The 18,462-nt window shown below is 35.8% G+C and overlaps 1 protein-coding gene across 2 annotated transcripts in view; it reads left to right on the top strand.

The window, feature by feature from the left end:
• Positions 1–18,462, top strand: part of hpse2 (heparanase 2) — a 99,374-nt gene that overhangs the window by 9,889 nt on the left and 71,023 nt on the right. The window contains exons 3-6 of one of the 2 annotated variants that reach the window (XM_088635346.1): positions 2,659–2,753; positions 2,929–2,972; positions 7,471–7,628; positions 9,064–9,225. In XM_088635346.1, the coding sequence (XP_088491472.1) occupies positions 2,659–2,753; positions 2,929–2,972; positions 7,471–7,628; positions 9,064–9,225 (459 nt within the window). Of the gene's footprint in view, positions 1–2,658; positions 2,973–7,470; positions 7,629–9,063; positions 9,226–18,462 lie in introns of both variants that reach the window. The other variant, XM_088635345.1, reaches the window with a different exon arrangement.

An 18,462-nucleotide genomic window follows, 5' to 3' on the forward strand; every position in this document is an offset into this window, starting at 1 on the left:
CTCCTTAACACTGCTACAGCCTGCTGTGTAATTGACTTTGCGTTTGTTGTTCATTTCATTTTTTCACTGTGTCGTGTTCTTTGTCAAACTGATAGGGATTATTTATCGGGTTGATTAAATGATTCTATAAAATTCAAAATCCGATTTTCGATTAATTTAAAAAATATCATTTTCTCAAGATATGGGATGGATTCGATGTATTTAATGATAATAGAATAATCAAAGTATAGATATACACCTTGTGATTTGAGTATATTCGTATTTTCACATTGAGAGCTCCTTATTGGAAATTTTCAAAAAACGGAATAAAAAAGAATTAAAAATGAATTAATCCGACATAAAAAAGGGAAAAAAAGTATCCAACAAAATTATTATTCGGGAAATATTTTGAACAGATTTAGTTATTTAGATATGTTTGTGAGTGCGTTCAATTCATCAAAACACTTAATGAACAATAATTATGATGATTGCAATAATGTGATAAAGTGATAATGTCATAATGTGATAAAGATCAAATAAATGACATATTACAAAAAAAATATTACGGTGAAGCCCAGAGACTGCAGGAATCTGAATAAGTTCATAGTACAGTAGAGGTTAGATTAAGGAGCTGCGTAAACGCCCGAGCTGCAAAGGAGCAAAAAGAGGGAAATTCCACGAGGAAAGGTAGGCAAGAAAAAATAAAAACACAGCGCTGCTTGAGTTGTGTGAAGTTAATATGAATCTCGATAAGTTCACTCGTGTGCATGTTGTAGAGTAGTTTAACGCAGTAATTTGCTTTTATTAGCGATAGGCCTGCGTAAAAATGCACATAGAACTGTCCTTATAGACGAAGTAAAACTCTCTCCAGGAAATAAGGAAATGAAGAATGGCAACAAAGTGACTGCTGTGATTAAAACAATTAAGATAATACAAACTATATTGTTTGCAGTTTGGGCGTCAATATAAACGTTTAGACATGCTATCAATTTACTCAAAAATTTGGAACAGCAATATTAACACCACTTTCAACGACAACGACAATCATAAGAATAAGCTACATTATATCTCAGAGAGCGTGCTACAGAATGTCACCGTAGGACACTGGTAGAATAGTACAGTACGTGTACGACAAGTATGTACAGTACGACACTTTACCTCTGTAACGTCAGACACAAAGATAAACTTAAAAGTCTCATAAATTTGACTTTATGAGAAGGTCCTCCTTCAAACAGTGGATCTTTGAAGTGATCTTGGAAGTCAAACGTGCTCTTAGCTATACCAATCGTGTATTAATAACTTTCCCCCTAGACATCATAACACGTGAGCCAGTTCCAGCTAAGGGTAAAAGGCTTTTTTTAATGGCCGATGAGGTCTGGAACCTGTAACTTTCATGTAATGCATCAGATGCCCACATGCTTCTGTAAAATGGTGACAGGTAATGAAATCTACGTTGAAGTAGAGATTCCAAATAGCAGAGCTGCTCATTGCTACTGTAAGCTTTGAATCATCTGCACAAAACAAAATAAAAAAGATGAGTATTATCAACACAAACATTGGTTTCTGGCAGTGAAGAACTTCAGGGGATTTTTTATAGGCCTAAAACGTTTTATTTGGCCATTTTCTGGCTACGTTTTCACGTCTGAAAGTCACAAGTGAATATTTGAGGCACAATTTTAAGCAAAATAATATTTAAATCACGAAGGCAATTCTAGATTGCTTTGCAGATAGCCTCATTCAAGACATTTAAGAACTAAGGACTGGTTTCGCACTAATTCGGCGTCTTGAAGATGCTATTGTTGCCATGTTCTTCTGATAGCTGTGCGTGTATTAGTATATACGAATAATATATATAACGTAAGTGGTTTGAGTATGTAACAGAATGTGGCGTTTACAGAAACCTTATCTTGAGAATGCTACATTATACTGGCAACTGTATTTGCTTGCTCAAAGTAAATAGACCTTTTTTGCTGACTTAGCTTACTTGGAAAACCACAGCAGTTCAGTTAACATGATTGAAACATCTCTAAGAAACGTTTCAAATATTCATCTGAAGTTGATTTGTGATTTGTGTCAGTCTGCACGGATCTGATTAATATATGTCTTGTTTATGAGAGTAAAATGTAATTTGATCCTGAACCATGGTGCAATATTTACGAAGAAGAGACAAAATGTGTTCCCAGATTTCTAGATCTACAAGAAATGTTGATTGTGTCCTCATATGATAGTACTATAGATTTATACTGTTGAAATGTTGTAAAACAAAGCAGTCTAAAGTTACTGAACAGCACTGTGTTGGGCTACAAGCCTGACCGTAGATCCGCAATGCACATGATTCTATGCTAATATAGCGTGTTTCACAGAAATACTAGTGCATTTCCCCCTTTGGGACTTCTAACGTGTTAAATGAGAGCCATCTTACCTTTAAGAACTAGCCAGTTCTGTGTCTGATAGAGGGGCGGTGCTGGACTATAGCAATTCTTGGCTCAGCTCGAGAGGAGGCTGGCCCGGGGCGTGAATTCCCCTCACCAGCTCCAAAACATGGGGGAAGAGGGGTAGGGGGGGGTGTAGAGAAAAAGACAGAAAGATAGAAACAGATATCTATGCTCATAGAGAAGGGCAATTGAACTTAAGGCAGTTCATTCCGTGAATCTGTTTTTTCCCATTTTTTTTTCATAGCTTCAGCAGGTTCTCAGTCGAGGTGCTCCGCCCGGTGTTCAGTGGATGATGATGCCCCAGCACTGCCTCTCCCCTGTCTTCGGCTCTTCTCTGTGGTTGGTATCCATTGCTTTGATGGTGCAACCCTTGATATCCTCATCGGCGGATGCCTACAGAAAAACGGCTTCGGGAGGGAAGGGACAGGGGTTCATGGAAAGAACGCTCATTCTCCTTGACGTGAACACGCGGAGTCCTGTAAAGACTGTAAATGAAAACTTCCTTTCCTTGCAGTTGGACCCTTCTATCATTAAAGACGGGTGGCTCGACTTCCTAAGGTAATTTAGAACTTTTATACTATTCGTCTTTTTCTCTCCTGCGCCACCACCATCATTACCTCTCCCCCTCAGAGGTAATTTCAAATCGCCTTAGCTTCTGTTCTTTTTTTCAGTCACAGAAAATAAAACGTTTCATCATTCATGTGAAAATGCAATGTGTTCTTAGTTAAGTGCATAGCAGTGGAACACATTACCTCGTTGGCAATAGCCCGTTAGTAGCTGTTGCCACATTTCGGAACCCCGCGCTATTAATATTGTGTTTTCAGTACAATCTGGGAGAAAAAAATATTTTAAGGGGGTCATAAAATACATATTTCACAAGATCTACACTGGCCCGAGAACGTACTTTTCAATGGGGGGCATTTTTGAAAGGTATATCAATTCGAACACACATTCACTTTTTAATTAGTTTTCTATGCTGTCTGTAAGCTTTCGCAAAGAAGTACAGTATTATCACTTGACATAACTTTGACTTTGACTTTGACTTTCACCAGAGCATTTATTTAGACTTATGATTACTATGTGAAATATATATTAAAAGTGTCTTACACATCTTGCCAGTGACTGGTGTTGTTTTTAATGATTAAGTTATCTTAAAATGCACATTCAGACTTGGAGATTTCCTTTACGCCCCCTTTCCCACAAATGACTATAGCGGGACCGATCGATTCCATTGACCATACTTCTTTCTGCTTTGCACATGTAACAGGTAACGGTCGGTATTATAAATAAGTCATTTGACGGAACTAGAAATGCATGATTTGGGGGTTTTATGATTTGTACCACTGTCACTGTTATTGCAGACATTTCTAATAGTGGTTGATAGCAGAAACAGTTGCAGTGCTGGCAAACCCAATGGAATTCTAGAGTGTAGTACAGTATGTCCATTTTAAAATACAACAATTGATCTTAATAGTTTCCCCCCCTTATTTTTACGTTTCTTTAAAGGTATGCAAACAACTACAACTATGCTTTTTCAAAATGAAGCGTAGCGTGGTTTCATTATATGAATTAGTCTTAAGGGGTGGGGGCATGTGACCTTTGAACCTCAGTCTTGGTTTATGTTAACTGCTCGGTCATGGTTTTGGTCCATGCACTTTTTTAGACGAGAACAATAAGTCCTGTATAAAATGAAAGAGTTAATAGAGCCCCCCCTCCACACACATAAACACACACATTCCCGACTATTTTTTAAAATCCTTTCATTTTTGACCTGGAAGTGAACAATTCCAAACTTGTTGTCATTTCGTCTTTTAGTCTACTACGAATTACTCAAGACTTGAGTAATAAAATAAAGAAAACGGGTCGCTTCACGTTTTCTTAATATTCTGCACCACGGCTTTTTAAAGTAGAACCGTCGATTTTTTTTTCACAAAGGCAGCAACAATCAACTGGAGAACATATGTCACACGATCTTGTAGGCTACATGTAAAAGCTATTCGTATGGTAAGAAAGCTTTTCTACCCAGAGCAGGCTAATGATAGACTGTCAGCAATTCAACAATGTTTACTAGTTTTATTTTTTCCAGTTAGATAAGCATTCTGACAAGTCCAGTAGGATTCTTTTTGAAAAGTACTTAAACGAAAACTCGAAAACTCCTGTCTCTTAAAAACGTTCTTAAATTTTTACTCAAACAGAGCTTCTTCTTTTCCATTTTTTTCGGCTTGTCATAACTTCACCCGTTGTCCTCCACACAGACTTACAGACTTGTCTTTCTCCTTCTTAGAGGTGCGTTCTTTTCAAATGTAGGCCTGCCAGACCTATTGGGTCGAAGCCTACAGCAACAGAACAAATCCTGCAATCCTGTTTTTATTTTCTTCTCTTGTTAGAGAAATAACATGACTTGTCAGGAGTTCTAAATACCTTTGATATCGACATACATTTCCAAATGGATGTTACTACACTAATTATGGAAATCGACTCTACATTATTTATGGAACACGGTGTATTAAGTCTAGATTAGTATAGGGTAATTCTAAGTTTTAATTAAAAAAATCCACAGCTTTTAAAAATAAAAATATCCTTTTTATTTTGAATGGATGTAAATATATTGTAGAACAAATTAATAAAATGAATGTCATTTTATTTTTTCGTAGATTTTCGCATATATGTTGTTAGGTTTTATTATTGTAATAATTTTTTGCTTTAAAAAAATCTCTGGTTTTTGATATAAAGAATTGTGACAATTTGTCGATAACGATAGTAATACATTTCTTAAGATACGTTTGAAATGTCCTAAAGTCAATGTAACAGTACATTGATTTTAAGATATTTCAAACGTATCTTAATAAGGAGGCTTATGGTTGAAATGTCAACTGTATATTACAAGGTGTTTTTTTTTTCGGGACATCTTGCGGTATTAATTTCATTAATTGTCCTTTTCAAAGATGTGCGCTAAAATATTTTTCAATTTTACATTAAAACACATTTCTTTGAATAATTTATTACGTTTATAAGTGCAGCATAAATTGAACTCAACTGATTTTTTTCTGTTTTGACCTTCTACGGATAAAGGTCACGGATTCAGGTTTTTTAATTTGAACATAAAATACTATAGATTGTAGGGTTCTACGGAACGTAATACATTCACGGGGGAAAAGACCATATTGGAAATTTAATTTGACATAAACCGTGATTTTCACATTTCTTACTTAATGTCAATGAGTTGTTTTTAAATCTATTCGTTTAATAAAAACTTTATATAAGACATTACATGTGTAGAAGTCGAAGAAAGCGTATAGAAACGACATTAAAACCACTTCCTATGAATTGTTGGCCGAGGGAGTCCGGAATGTAGCCCACTTGGTAAATGTCTTGCCTCCCCACTATAAATCCATGCTTACTGCAAATGATGTGCTGAATGAAACTCAACTTTTGTTTTTACCTTGTTACGAAGCAAGTTTTGTGTTACTTATTCTTTAAAAAAAATATCGAACTCCCCAGATTATTAAATTGTATATAGGCCTATTAAAATAACATTAAATTAGGCTATATTTGTGACCTCAGATTTGGGAGGGGAAGTGCTGTTTATTTATATCGTTTAATCCATCTTTTCCTTTCTCTTTTTGAGAGTCCTGGACAGGGAATAAGACGCCCGACCATAACTAGTGTGTCTTTTAAAATGGGCGGGATTCTGCGAGTTGTAAAAATCGTAAAATTACGAGCACTACATTTCCAAATCCGAATAAATGGCTTAAAACTTCAAATATAAAACAAAATATTTTGAAAAGTAAATTTAGTTTAAAGGATTACAGATTTTTCGCACTTGTTAAATTCTAGTTTTGTGAATTTAAGAGCTGTATTATTTCTTGTTCGAAAAGAAAACTGAGAGGCTTTCTGAATTCTGTTCTTAATTTAGGGAATATAATATTTACATTTCATAAACGCATTTAATACCCCGTTTTAACTTGTTTTCAATTAAGTTTCAAAACATTCCCGTTTTCACATTTTCTTCTATTTCCTCATATTGCGTTTTTTAATAGATCTACAAAACTCTTCTGTTCTTCAGCCCTTGAAGAGACACAAACAGAGCATGAACATCACCTGCTTGAATGTATTTCGAAATCTTTCTTTAGTTTATTTGGAACGATTATGAAAACAATTCATGTAATAAAAAGCAAAATGTAAGCTTAAAATCATATGCTGACAGCTAGGCTTACACCAAACTACAGTATGTGTGTCTTTCCTTTACATTTTTTTAATGAGCATATCAAAGAAAACAATTTTCTAGACATTCTATTACTAAAATAAATCACATTGGTTTTTTAGTCATGTCAAGAAAAATTATTTCATATTCATTAGATAATGGAGTAAAGGATATAACTATAATTAACATGCTTACTGATAGTTGTAGCATGTAACACAATAATTACAAGGAAATAGTTAAGTTAAATATGCATTAAAAGAAATATGTTTCAGGTCACCGGGTGTCATAGCTATTGTCTCTGTCTCTTTCCAGTAACCCACATGTAATGACAGGGATACTAATCAAGATTATTTGGCACTAAAATATTACCAAGATCCTTTTGATAAGAGTTAGCTCCATGCAGCATAAACTGGAGGGCTGCTTTAAACTTAATTGCAAACAGCAGATCTAAATGTCTGTGCCCTCACATTGCAAAAACAAAAACATCATTAGTGTTGTACTTTGTTTTTGGAGATTTATTGCTCCTTAACTTAAAATCATTTCTTGTGGAAGTATGGCATTTCCAAAGCGGGACTATGCTGATGTGCCAGTTGTTTACATCAGTGAGGTTTGTTTTTCTCCCAGTAACCATGCTCCCTCGTGCACCCATCTTTCTCATCAGTATTGCCCAGATTTCTTCGACCTGCCAAATGGATAATCAGCCTTCACCTGTAGCTGTCCGAGTCCCTTGTGGTGAGAATGTTGGGTTGCCCTCTCTGTGTTCATTCTAGACAGCACTGGTCTGTATTGTGGTTTAGTGGGCCAGATTTGTAACGTTGGTCCCTCCTCGTATCTCTTTGTGCTTCTCTGCAGCTCCAAGAGACTTGTGACACTTGCGAGGGGACTCTCTCCTGCCTATCTGAGGTTCGGAGGCAAGAGGACAGACTTTCTTCAGTTTCACAATCTGAAGAATCTGGCTAAAACCAGAGGGGGCCCGGGTCCAGACTACTACCTGAAGAATTATGAAGATGGTGAGGGCTTTTTCCCCTTACTTCCTCCAGTCTGTAGTAGGAGCATAAATTTGTATTTAAACCCACTGTTCACCAGGTGCAAGGGCCTCTACACAAGAACGGGCCACTGCAAGATTCGATTTTGGGAAGAAATAAGAATATGATATGAGAAGAAAAATAATGAGGTGATAGGGAAATGAACCTCAGGTATTTTATTTGGAGGAAATGTTAGAAAATATCTTTGGGAATGCATTAATATATACCAACTGAAAAAATCTTTTAATAAAACTTTCAATGAACATTTACTGATTTCTTACTGGGAATATTTGATTTAATGTGATTGGGCAGAATGGTGATATTTTAAAGGGGATTTTTAATTGTTTGTGATTCATGCAGAAAGTAGGATTCTTGGTGTTCAGTTCTTCGGCCATCAGTTTATTAGAAGCATCTTCTTCAGTGTTGGAAGGAGTTGACCCTTTTGAAATACTAAACGTGAAGGACTGACCTCCCGTCTAAGGAATTGTCATTTATTGGAAGCTATGCCATGTGATATTGTGGAAACTCTATCATGTCAAGGTCCATCCTTACCAGACTACATACTACTTTGCATCTACCTACTTCAGCTCTCAATGGTCTTTTCTAATGCTGTCCCAGGATGCATCCCAGGATGCCCCCCAGTTTCTCAGTTCTAGCCATTACACTTCACAGCTTCCTAAATCTGAACAAGTAACCTACTCACCCACTTTCTCCCTGTCCCTCAAGGCTATCAGTACACTATAACGCGTCCAAAGTCTAAGTCTTCTAAATAAAGTTGTCACAGTGCTTTGTGCATTCAACTAGCCTGTGAAGCAGGTAGTGTCTGCTGCAGCTTTCCCACAATACTGTAACCTTATCTAGATAATTATGAAGTTGGGACCTGGCCAATGACTAGAAGAAGCAATTGGTACCTGTATATAGTTACAGTTCAGACTGAGTTTATTGGAATATTGTCTCTAAATAAGACATGAATAGTTGGATTTATTATTACATTCTGAACAGTTATTTTTTGTTGGGTTTAATTAGCTTGAGATAGTGATTTTATGAAGACACTGCCTTTAAAAGATCAATAGATTTATTGTAATATGTTTTTTTATCTGTGTTTAAAACACATTTTAGAAATATGTGTTGTTTTCTTTGTTTTTCACATTGGTATATGACCCTTACATTGTATTTTTTATTTTTCTCCTCATTTGTTCAGTAAAATAAATAGGTTCTGAAAAAAAAATGTTCTGATTGTGAACTAGTGTTCTCTTGAGAGGAAGGGAGGCATTTCTCTTTATAGCTGTGTTGCTCTGAGCTAATGAGCACCGTCTCACAGGCAGATGATCATCACTTGTGCTGTTGTAAACTGTTTGTAGGAGACTTAGATATGGAGAGTGGTATGGCACCTAAAGTGATTATTTTTTTCTGTGCTTAGATATTGTGCGGAGTGACATTGCCCTGGATAAGCAGAAAGGCTGCAAGCTTGCGAACCATCCTGACATCATGCTGGAGCTGCAGCGAGAGAAAGCAGCTCAGACACAGCTGGTCCTGCTGAAGGAGCAGTTTTCAAACATCTACAGCAACATAACAATAACAGGTAGGAGACTACGGACACAGCTCACACCTTCCACTACACAGCATCTGTGTTGAATAACATCATTACTATTCAACAAGCAGGGTGAAATAGTGATGTGACTATTGCTCTACATGATCCATTAGGAATATGCACCAAAATGATTAGAAGATGATTAGCAGGGCAGTCTGAGTATGATTTGCACCTTCTGATAATTTAAACAAAGGCTTTATTTTAAAGGATGCCAATGAAAATGAATATGTTATGTACAACACTGTTGAAATCTAAATTATCAACAGAGATTGGATGAGATACAACTATAATAGCAGTTTTCTTTCAAGGTTTTGCCACATTTGTGTTAATTAAGATTTCAAAACAGCAGAAAAATAGGAATACATAAAATATTTAAAGATTGCCATTCTTTGTAAACAAAAGGAAACTTAAAAGGTGTAATAATTATGTCTAATTAAGATGTCTCTGTCTACTGAAGCTTAATGCTGGCACAATTGACCCAAGGGATTTATTGAAAGACCCCTGTGTTTCATCTGTTACAGCTTTACCTGTTAAGCCTTTCCATATGAACGTTATTTTCAACATTATATCTTTGTTGTGAACTTTTGACTTTAATGTCTCCCACCATCCCCCTCAGACTCTCACTTGAGAGCTAGAACTCCTAATAGCACAAAGTCCTAGCTTTTTTGTCTAATTTTTGTGGGATTTTCCAGTTTGATAGTGTATCCTGTTTTACCATAGTTTTTTGGACCTTAGAGTCCACTCTCCATATGAAATGTGGATAGGCATGCATCTTGATCCAAGCTGGAGCTTGCCAGTAACACAAGCTATTCACTTTTTCACCATGTGAGTCTAGCCTAAACTCTCTTTTGCCCTTTGTGTAACTGTGGAGATTTGCCTAGTTAGTTATGCAACAGACTGGGTGTTTGGAAATGATCAGTTTTCAGAATGGCTAATTTTGAGAGCATGGGTAGCAGTGCAAAGAAATAAGAGTAATGGATGTATACATTTTAAGAATTTTATTATTCTAAATGAGAACTAGAGCCAAACAATCTGTGTTTGGGTTCTAAGAACATACCTATTTATCCAGGTATAAATCTGTCCACTGGATTGTGGATCTATCTACACTACACTGCCGTTTCATTTATTGTCATATTCACTCTGTTATCCTAAACCCATAATAGATGAGAGTAATGTTTCAAAAGAGCTTAATACTTTATCTTTCAGAAGCTCTTATAGCAGGGAAACAGGATATAGAACCTTATTACCTAATGATTAGCCAGTCACAGCTATAGAAATAATATTCATACAAGATACCCTTAAAATTAGAGCAATGTTAAAATGCAGTAGTAATTTATTTTAACTGATAATGGACACAGCTCCTTTGCAAGAAAAAATGTAATTTTTAAAATAACAACATGTGTTCTGTTACCACAATAAAAGCTGATTTCTAATTTCAGTTTTTTATAAATATGATACTATAAATATTATTCTCTCAAAAAAGATACACTGATCACCTGGAAAGTTAACAATAATAAAATGCACCACTTATGATCTGTGCTCTTGTAATCCTAAAAGACACAAAAAAGAATGTTATAACTCAGGGTTATAAAGAATATCTTAAAGCAATTGCCAGTCATTTCTTTTAAGACTTTTACATGATTGTTTGCATCCCTTGAAAAAAATGGTAAAACATTAGACAAAGGGTCTGTATATTTTGAAGGAGATCAGAATTCATGAAAAGGAGCCCTGCTCTCACTGGCAGAGGTGCTCTGGCGTGCACCTTGTCAGCTCCCCATTTTTGTACTGTCTTACATTTGACAGCTGTGTGAGCTGTGTTGCATTTGGCTAAGCTCTTGCATTTAATGTCAGAGCAGCCCACCTTGACTGACATATGAAAAGGATTCTGAAGAGATGAAGGGGTGCCCTCTTTTGTGTACCATACCCCCCACATGCTCCTGTAGAGATCGACTATTGTGAAGATTATAGGGGTTAGAGTAGCTATTCGATTTATAAAAGAAGTAGTTCAAACAGAATAAAAACCTAACTTGTTTTTGTAACTAGATTCCCCTGACTGTACCAGGGTTTACAAACCAGGACAGTTGTTTCTAATCAAGCACTGAAAATAGACAAGGTTTACTACTAATGTGCTGTGATAACACTATTAAGCCTCAGCTTTGGCCTCTTTTGTTAATAAGTTCTGATATGGGAGGTTTTCTTCAGAAAGAAATGAAACTAGAATTCTCCCAGTTCATCAAATTCCTCAAAAGCTCAGTTAAGTGTCTTCTCAAGATTTTAATGAGGGGGGACAGAGTAGATCTGTGTGATTCACAGGGAATAGTTGTTCAGTTTATTCGTGCTAAATGAGTGACGAAAACAGATCTCAAGCTCTCAGTGCTTGCAGAAACATCCACTCAGTGTAGGACTTAGTGCTAAAGTGGCCAGGCCTTGGTTTTTGCTCAGAAGCCCTTTTCAGATACTGTAGCAAGCACAAGTCAGAACTGTTAGTGTCTTAGCTAGAGATGTTTCTCCAGGGAAGTGTTTGAGCTGTTTGTAGAATATACTTTAAAAAGCACTGTGATAAGCATTTGGTGACCAAGGAATGTCATTTTGTTTCACAATTAGGTCCCAAGGTTTTTCTTAGCATTAGGGAAGTCATAATTTTGATAGTGAAGGATGAAGGGCTGCAACACCAGAATAGCAGATTAAGTTAAACGGAAATAAAGCAAAAATACTGACAATAAAAATGCTTATTATGACTTCTGTCATCATTATTTGGTATGAGACACAGAGAAATGACCTCACTTGGAAGACTTTTAATCTTCTTTACAGTACTGAATGAAAATTATAACAAGAATAAGACACCTGTAAGCAATCTGATTGATTGCACATGATGTAATGTATTGTGATCTATCAAAATACAAACATGTCAATTTAATATGCCATCTGTTATGTATCAGTGACTTGCACATGAAGCTATTAAGGCCAGCTGGCTGCTTATTCTGCACAGCTAGAGTAAATTAGAAATGGACAGTAAAAATGTTGTTTTTTGGAAATGTTTTGCCCATTACTCAAATGCTGTGATGTGCATGTCAGACTTGTGCTTTAATTCCTGTGTTTTTTGTAGTAAGATAGTGGGTGGGAGTCCTTCTGAGTACGGGTGTTAGTAAATGGGAAGATTAGCAAACAGAGAGGATCACTAAGGAAAGTGTTTTGCCAGGTGTGAGAAATCCCATTTTTTGGTAAAACAGCTTTGACAGAGGGTTAAATAAAGTGCTGGATTGAAGGGATTTTGCAGGGAAACGGAAGTGAATTGGTCATGGATATCCAGTTGCTTTTAGACAGTCAGCTGGAGATTAAAAATCCTTTTACTTACTTGTTCTTTGGTCAGCAGTGGCCCCCTAAATATTCAAGGTATTCATTCCTCAGCTGTTTATTTATTATGGTATCAGGAAATAACTTTATTGACCCCTTTAAGATAGAAAAAACAAACAAAGTAAAAGCTTTTAAAAAAAAATGAAATTCTGCTGTTTTTGAGCAGGTGCCATTGTTTTATTCCTGCACTGTAAACAGCCTGTGCAGTTCAAAGCAGCTGGTCTGGTACAGGGGGCAGCGAACCAGAAGGGTTTATTTGTTTAAAACTGATTTACCATGGAAAGCCTTCATAGAATTTCTCTTTTTGGAGAACAACACACACTGCTGTATTTAGTGGAGTTCTCACGCAAGTCATACTGTATAACATTTTTAAAAGCTTCTAAAGCTTCTATACCAGGTGGAATAGTGCTTACTTGCTACAAACCTACAATTTTAAAGTGAGAATTCTTGGAAGATATATCAAACAGCATTATTAATGTAGTTCCAGGCACACAGTATCTCATCCATGTAAAGAAAACCTAAGATAATGTTGCTCACAGAAAGTGAAGGGCATGTTGTTCGTGAAATAAGAGTTATTGCAGTAGTGTCTTTTAATACTGGGGAGCTGGAAATAATTGTATATTCCTATGCTAATTTAATTCAGTGTTTCTCATAATATTTAAAATACTCAAAGTAGCACTTCACAGTTATGTATAGGGTATATATGAATACATTTAAACAATTTCTTTTCTCCCAGACTGATTAATTGTTGATTTTTCCTGCGCCCCTCAGCTTTCCAAACTAAGTGTAGCTTACAGGTCATATGCTGGGCATCCCTGTTGTAATTGAACCTTACAACTGCCTGCTGAAAGGATTCAGAAACCTTGGCAATACAACAGGGAGCTTTCAGTGACAGAACATGCTGTGCCAAAAATCTTCTTAGTCGATCTTCAAGTTAATGTTTCTGCATATGAGTTACTGTATACAAAAGAATACATGTAAAATATACATGCATGTATATGTATATATTTAAAGCATGTATACAGTCAATCTGCACCCTTTTAGGTTTTAGGATGTTGTCTGTGCCAGATGGCTGCAGCATGCAGTCGTGAGTAAAGATGGCCGATATCTGCTAACAATCTTAACACTACAGCGAGCATCAGCAGGTGGGAAAAGGCTATAAAACTGCAGCTCCATCCTTTTCCACTCAGCTTTTGAGCCCTTTTTGGCCTCAGCTCATTATAAATGTCTGTAGTGTTTTTTCTTTTGCAGCCAAAAAGCTCTATATAAAATTAGTTGTCAGCACTCTCAGTTTCCTAAGTTGCTAAGAAGCTTGCTTTGGCGTGTTGGAATCTACAGTTCAGCCCTTTCTCTGCCTCTCCTCAAGAAGACGCCTTCCTCAGCAGGGATGCCGATATAATGAGGGCAGATCTTTTTGTGTTTAATACAGTTTTAGCACCTCTCTCTTCTCTGCGTGCTTAATAGGTCACTTCAACATCTCATTATTTTTTTTGTTTGTTTTTCCAACTGCCATGCTCTAAAGTCTAATTATTTGCACCTGTGTGAGAGCTAATAAAAGGATTTAACCTACAGTAGTTTAGTTCCCTATATATTTTTTTCAATGCTACATCACCTTTTGTTTGTATTCTGCAAGGTTTTTGTTATAGTTATTCTAGCTGAGGAACTGTGAGTCTTAAATTATAAAAGGAATAACCTTTTTTTTGAGTGGACACCACAAACTGAAGAGTCACGGGTGTGACATAAGCCCAAAACAAAAACCTGATAGTCCTATTTTTTTCAATTAGAGCACATTATGACATGCATTAGATTTTTTTACTCATGATTTGTTAATAGTGTAAACACCACATTTGACACAAGAAGCAAATATGTTAAATGCAATCTTAAATGCAAATATGTTCAAGATGTTGTGCTGAGGTAAAATGTGTTATCTAGTTTGCTTGTGATCTTTTTTGAACATTTGTTTTTTAGGATTTAAAAATGCAGATGATTGGTTTTGAAATAAAACAGAAGGCATGTACTACTCTCAGTTGGCATTTAAGAGAAGGAAAGCAAACAGATCCCATGATTATTTTATAATGGGCCTCAGCACTAAGAGCTTACAGCAAAGCTCTCGGGAAGACTATATGAAACTTCGGGGGGCTTGTCCCGTAATACAAATACAGGCTGTGGCTGAAAACCATGCCACTCTGAAACAAGAAGCTGTTTCTCCTCTGTGTCTGGTCCCCTCACTCCAAACTTACTTGAACAGATTTGAAAATGTGAAATCGTATTGTGTGGCATTGAAGAAATGTAAATGGAATAGGGATGTCGGTGTCATTCAAGACTGTTTCATGTCATTTAAAGGTCAGAAGACAAATGACATGAAATTGTTCAGTGAGGATAATTTGGATTTTGCTATAGGTGCTCTTCACAACTCCTTCACATCAATAGCAATAACTGTCAGTGAGTTTCCAGATCTTTCTTAATGTTACATGCTTTCATAGATTTAAAGATGTTTTGAAAATTATATTTATAGTGTTGGGGAGAATTTGCCATGTGTTTACTTGTGTGGTAGATCAAACTGACAGGAAGTTTATAAAAACTGGACAATGTTAAATCCTGGCAGCTTTGTAAAACCTTAACAGAAGAAAAAAAAGATCCTGTCTATGGTTTAATTGGTCATTATACTGTTTAGTCAGTCATATTTACATAAGGAAAAATTAAGAAATATCAAAGACCAAAGAGCATTTTATATCCTTATATACTTTAAAGATACTGTAATAAGGTTTTCTTTGTGTATTATTTTCTTTACAAATTGTAATGAAAGGCACAGTAGGAAAATGGCCTTTAAAAAAAAACACTCAGATTGTCCCTTTAAAAATTTGTTTGAGAGATCATCTAGGAATGACATACAGACTGAATTCTACATTAGTGCTTAATCTTAAAAGTATAGGTCTAATCTCAAAAGTATAGTGCCTAATCTCAGCAGTCAGTCATAAGTTTAATTAGAGGTAATACTGTGAAGCAATTACATGTAAGGTCTTGAATGAATAAAAAACTGTATTTTATACAGTTATACCTGATAGGCTTCACTTCAGTATTTTTTCAATGCTTTAAATTTCTGACCTCAGTGAAACATAGAATCTAAAAAGATTCCCTTCTAAAAGACTTCAGACAGGGCCTCTTTCATCTACTGTAAGTGTGTATCTGAAGCATGTACAAACACACACATACTCACACATGACACAAGGCAAACATACCCAGCATGTCCCCACAATGCTACGCACTTTAAATACTGATGTGTGTTTCAAACAGATGTTGTTTCCTGTGAAGAGAAACATGAGAAGGCCTATTTGGGAAGATTTCTAAGATATTAAGCAGATGAAGATTCCTTTCCTGTTGTATTTAATACTGCCATGTGATCAGATTTTCAGCTGTTTTTGCTCCAAATACATACTTGCATGTGCGCACGCACCAACACACGGATGTACTAACATATGTGGCTTGCAGTTCTTCTGAATGTTGATTCTAGTTATGTGTACAGATATGTTTTAAAACCTGTGTAGAGTTGGATCAGAACACTTAAGATATGAAGCACTGATCATTTTTAACTTAACAGTAAAATCTGTCAAAATGTTGATTTGACTGTTGTTTATGTAAAGTGTACTTTTATAATGTTTTGATCAAATTAAAATAAGCCATCTGTATGTACATGTAATATATCCACACATATGCCTATCTACTTATGTAGAGATGTTTAGTTGTATGTTGTACAGTATAATCATTCATACAGTTCAGACATACTGTATACAGTATTTACAGGTAATTTATTCTAACTTTATACACACATATAAATTTATAAGTCTCTAATTACAATAATTTTGAGGTACAGTCTTAGAACAACATTGAAATCACAAAAGTTATTCCATTATCTTTTTCTGTAGTCTAATAACAGAAGAAATCTGTCAAGATCTTTAACAGTAGACGAGTTCCACTGACTGGGGCTTAGCAACCTTGTATAGTCCTGTCTTGACTGTCCTCCTGTTGCCATTCTGCTCTTTTTTTGGACTGGCAGCTTCAGTCATTGCCATGGACAAGCAGGGCTGAATTAAACACTTGCTCCACATAAACAGCAGGGCGTGATCTCAGATAGGAAGATTGCCTTCTGTATCACCTTGCTGGATCTTGTGACTCAAATATCTTGTGGTAAGATCCTTGCAGGCCCCTTTCCATGTTTTTTACAAGATTTGGTCAAATATGTATTTCCTTTCTTCATTTACAGAGATAAAAAGCTGAGCATAGAAATTTTCCTTTATTTTACAGATAATCTACTGTATATTCCCTAAAACAAGTTGATTGAATCTAAAAAAGGCACACTAGGAGTGTATATAAAATGACACTTATATAATTGTCAGCAATCAGCGTCAGTACCAAAAAGAATGGGTGTTCACCTGCCTAGAGAGCACCACACACCAGGTGCAGTGTGTTCGACTGACATAGCCTCTAAAAGACAGGAGTCTAACTGGAAATTTAGGCTCACTAGAACTCACTAGAAAACATGTGTGGAGTGGAAGGGGTTGCAGGGCCGTATATCCACAATCTAATGTAAAATGCCTGAAAATAAATATTTAGGGGGAGATAGTTTAAATTTTATTTTCTCTCCCAGGTTAGCATCTATAACACTTAAGCAATGTAACTAAAGATATCATATCTGAGCTCCAACACTAAATGTGTGTTGGGAACTGGGTGTTGTCCTGCCATAACTGCATTGATCTAAATACTAATGAGAGTCCTGGATCTCTTCAGATAGGAGATTGACTGACTGCCTCAAGCCTGACCCAGCAGCTTTGCAATTCAATCTGGTTGGGAGCTGAATCTGGCTAGAGAATACACAATGTAGAACATGGAAAGCAAAGATATATGAGCCAAGGCTCCAGCTACATTACATTTTGTTACATACTTGATATATACCCACATTTTATTGCACAAAACAATTAAAAAAGTACTAAAAAATAGGTTTATCCTATGGCTACAAATATAGTGTCTCCAGACTTAAAGGGATATTTTATCATGGCATGATCACAAATGAGAAACATTGAATGATTATTGTCAATACTTTTAGTATATAATACAAAGAGTGCTTTGTGACTGAGGGTACTTGTTTAATTTGTTTTAAGGGGATATATTTGAAAATGGTTCAGTGATCCTGTCCCAGTTGGAGAACTAAGTGCAAAATTTCAATTAGAAAAAAAGAATTAATAAAAATAGTGTCTGGAATATATGGATTAACTGTAAAACATAAGCAACATCAAAAATGTGAAAAACATTACATACTGTATAGTATTCTATTATAAAAAGAGAAAGTGCCTGAAATTGTAACGCTTTCAAATGTCATTTTATTGCTTTTTATTTAAGATTATTGCTTGAGAGCAGTATAGAGCCCTCAAAAACTATTGGAAAAGCAGTCAAAATTGTTTTTTTTCATTTATAGTGAAGCAATATGTATTTTTGGCTGATTAATTTGAATGATATGTACAACTTAATATACTTTTTGTGTAATTTCATGCATACATTTGATCATATGAAAATAACATGTAGTTTGAGTTCAATCTTGTGATTTCAAATGATCATGCATATTGGGACACATTCACTTAAAGGAGATTTCAGAATGTAAAAGTCAGTACATGGTTATTTATCCCTTTGAGCAATAGCTGCACGAAGTCTGTAACACACTGAACTCACTAAATTCTTGGCATACTGTAATAATCTGAGATGCTTTGCAGCCAGTTTGAGGTTTTGTCCATTCATGGGTTGTTCTAATTCTATTTTTTTAAGTCTGCATGTGAAATGCATGCTCAGTTAGATTTAAATCTGGAAATAACATTTGGCCAGTCT

The sequence above is a fragment of the Lepisosteus platostomus genome, chromosome 6 (genome assembly GCF_059453375.1).
Source record: "Lepisosteus platostomus isolate fLepPlt1 chromosome 6, fLepPlt1.hap1, whole genome shotgun sequence".
Taxonomy (NCBI): Eukaryota; Metazoa; Chordata; class Actinopteri; order Semionotiformes; family Lepisosteidae; genus Lepisosteus; species Lepisosteus platostomus.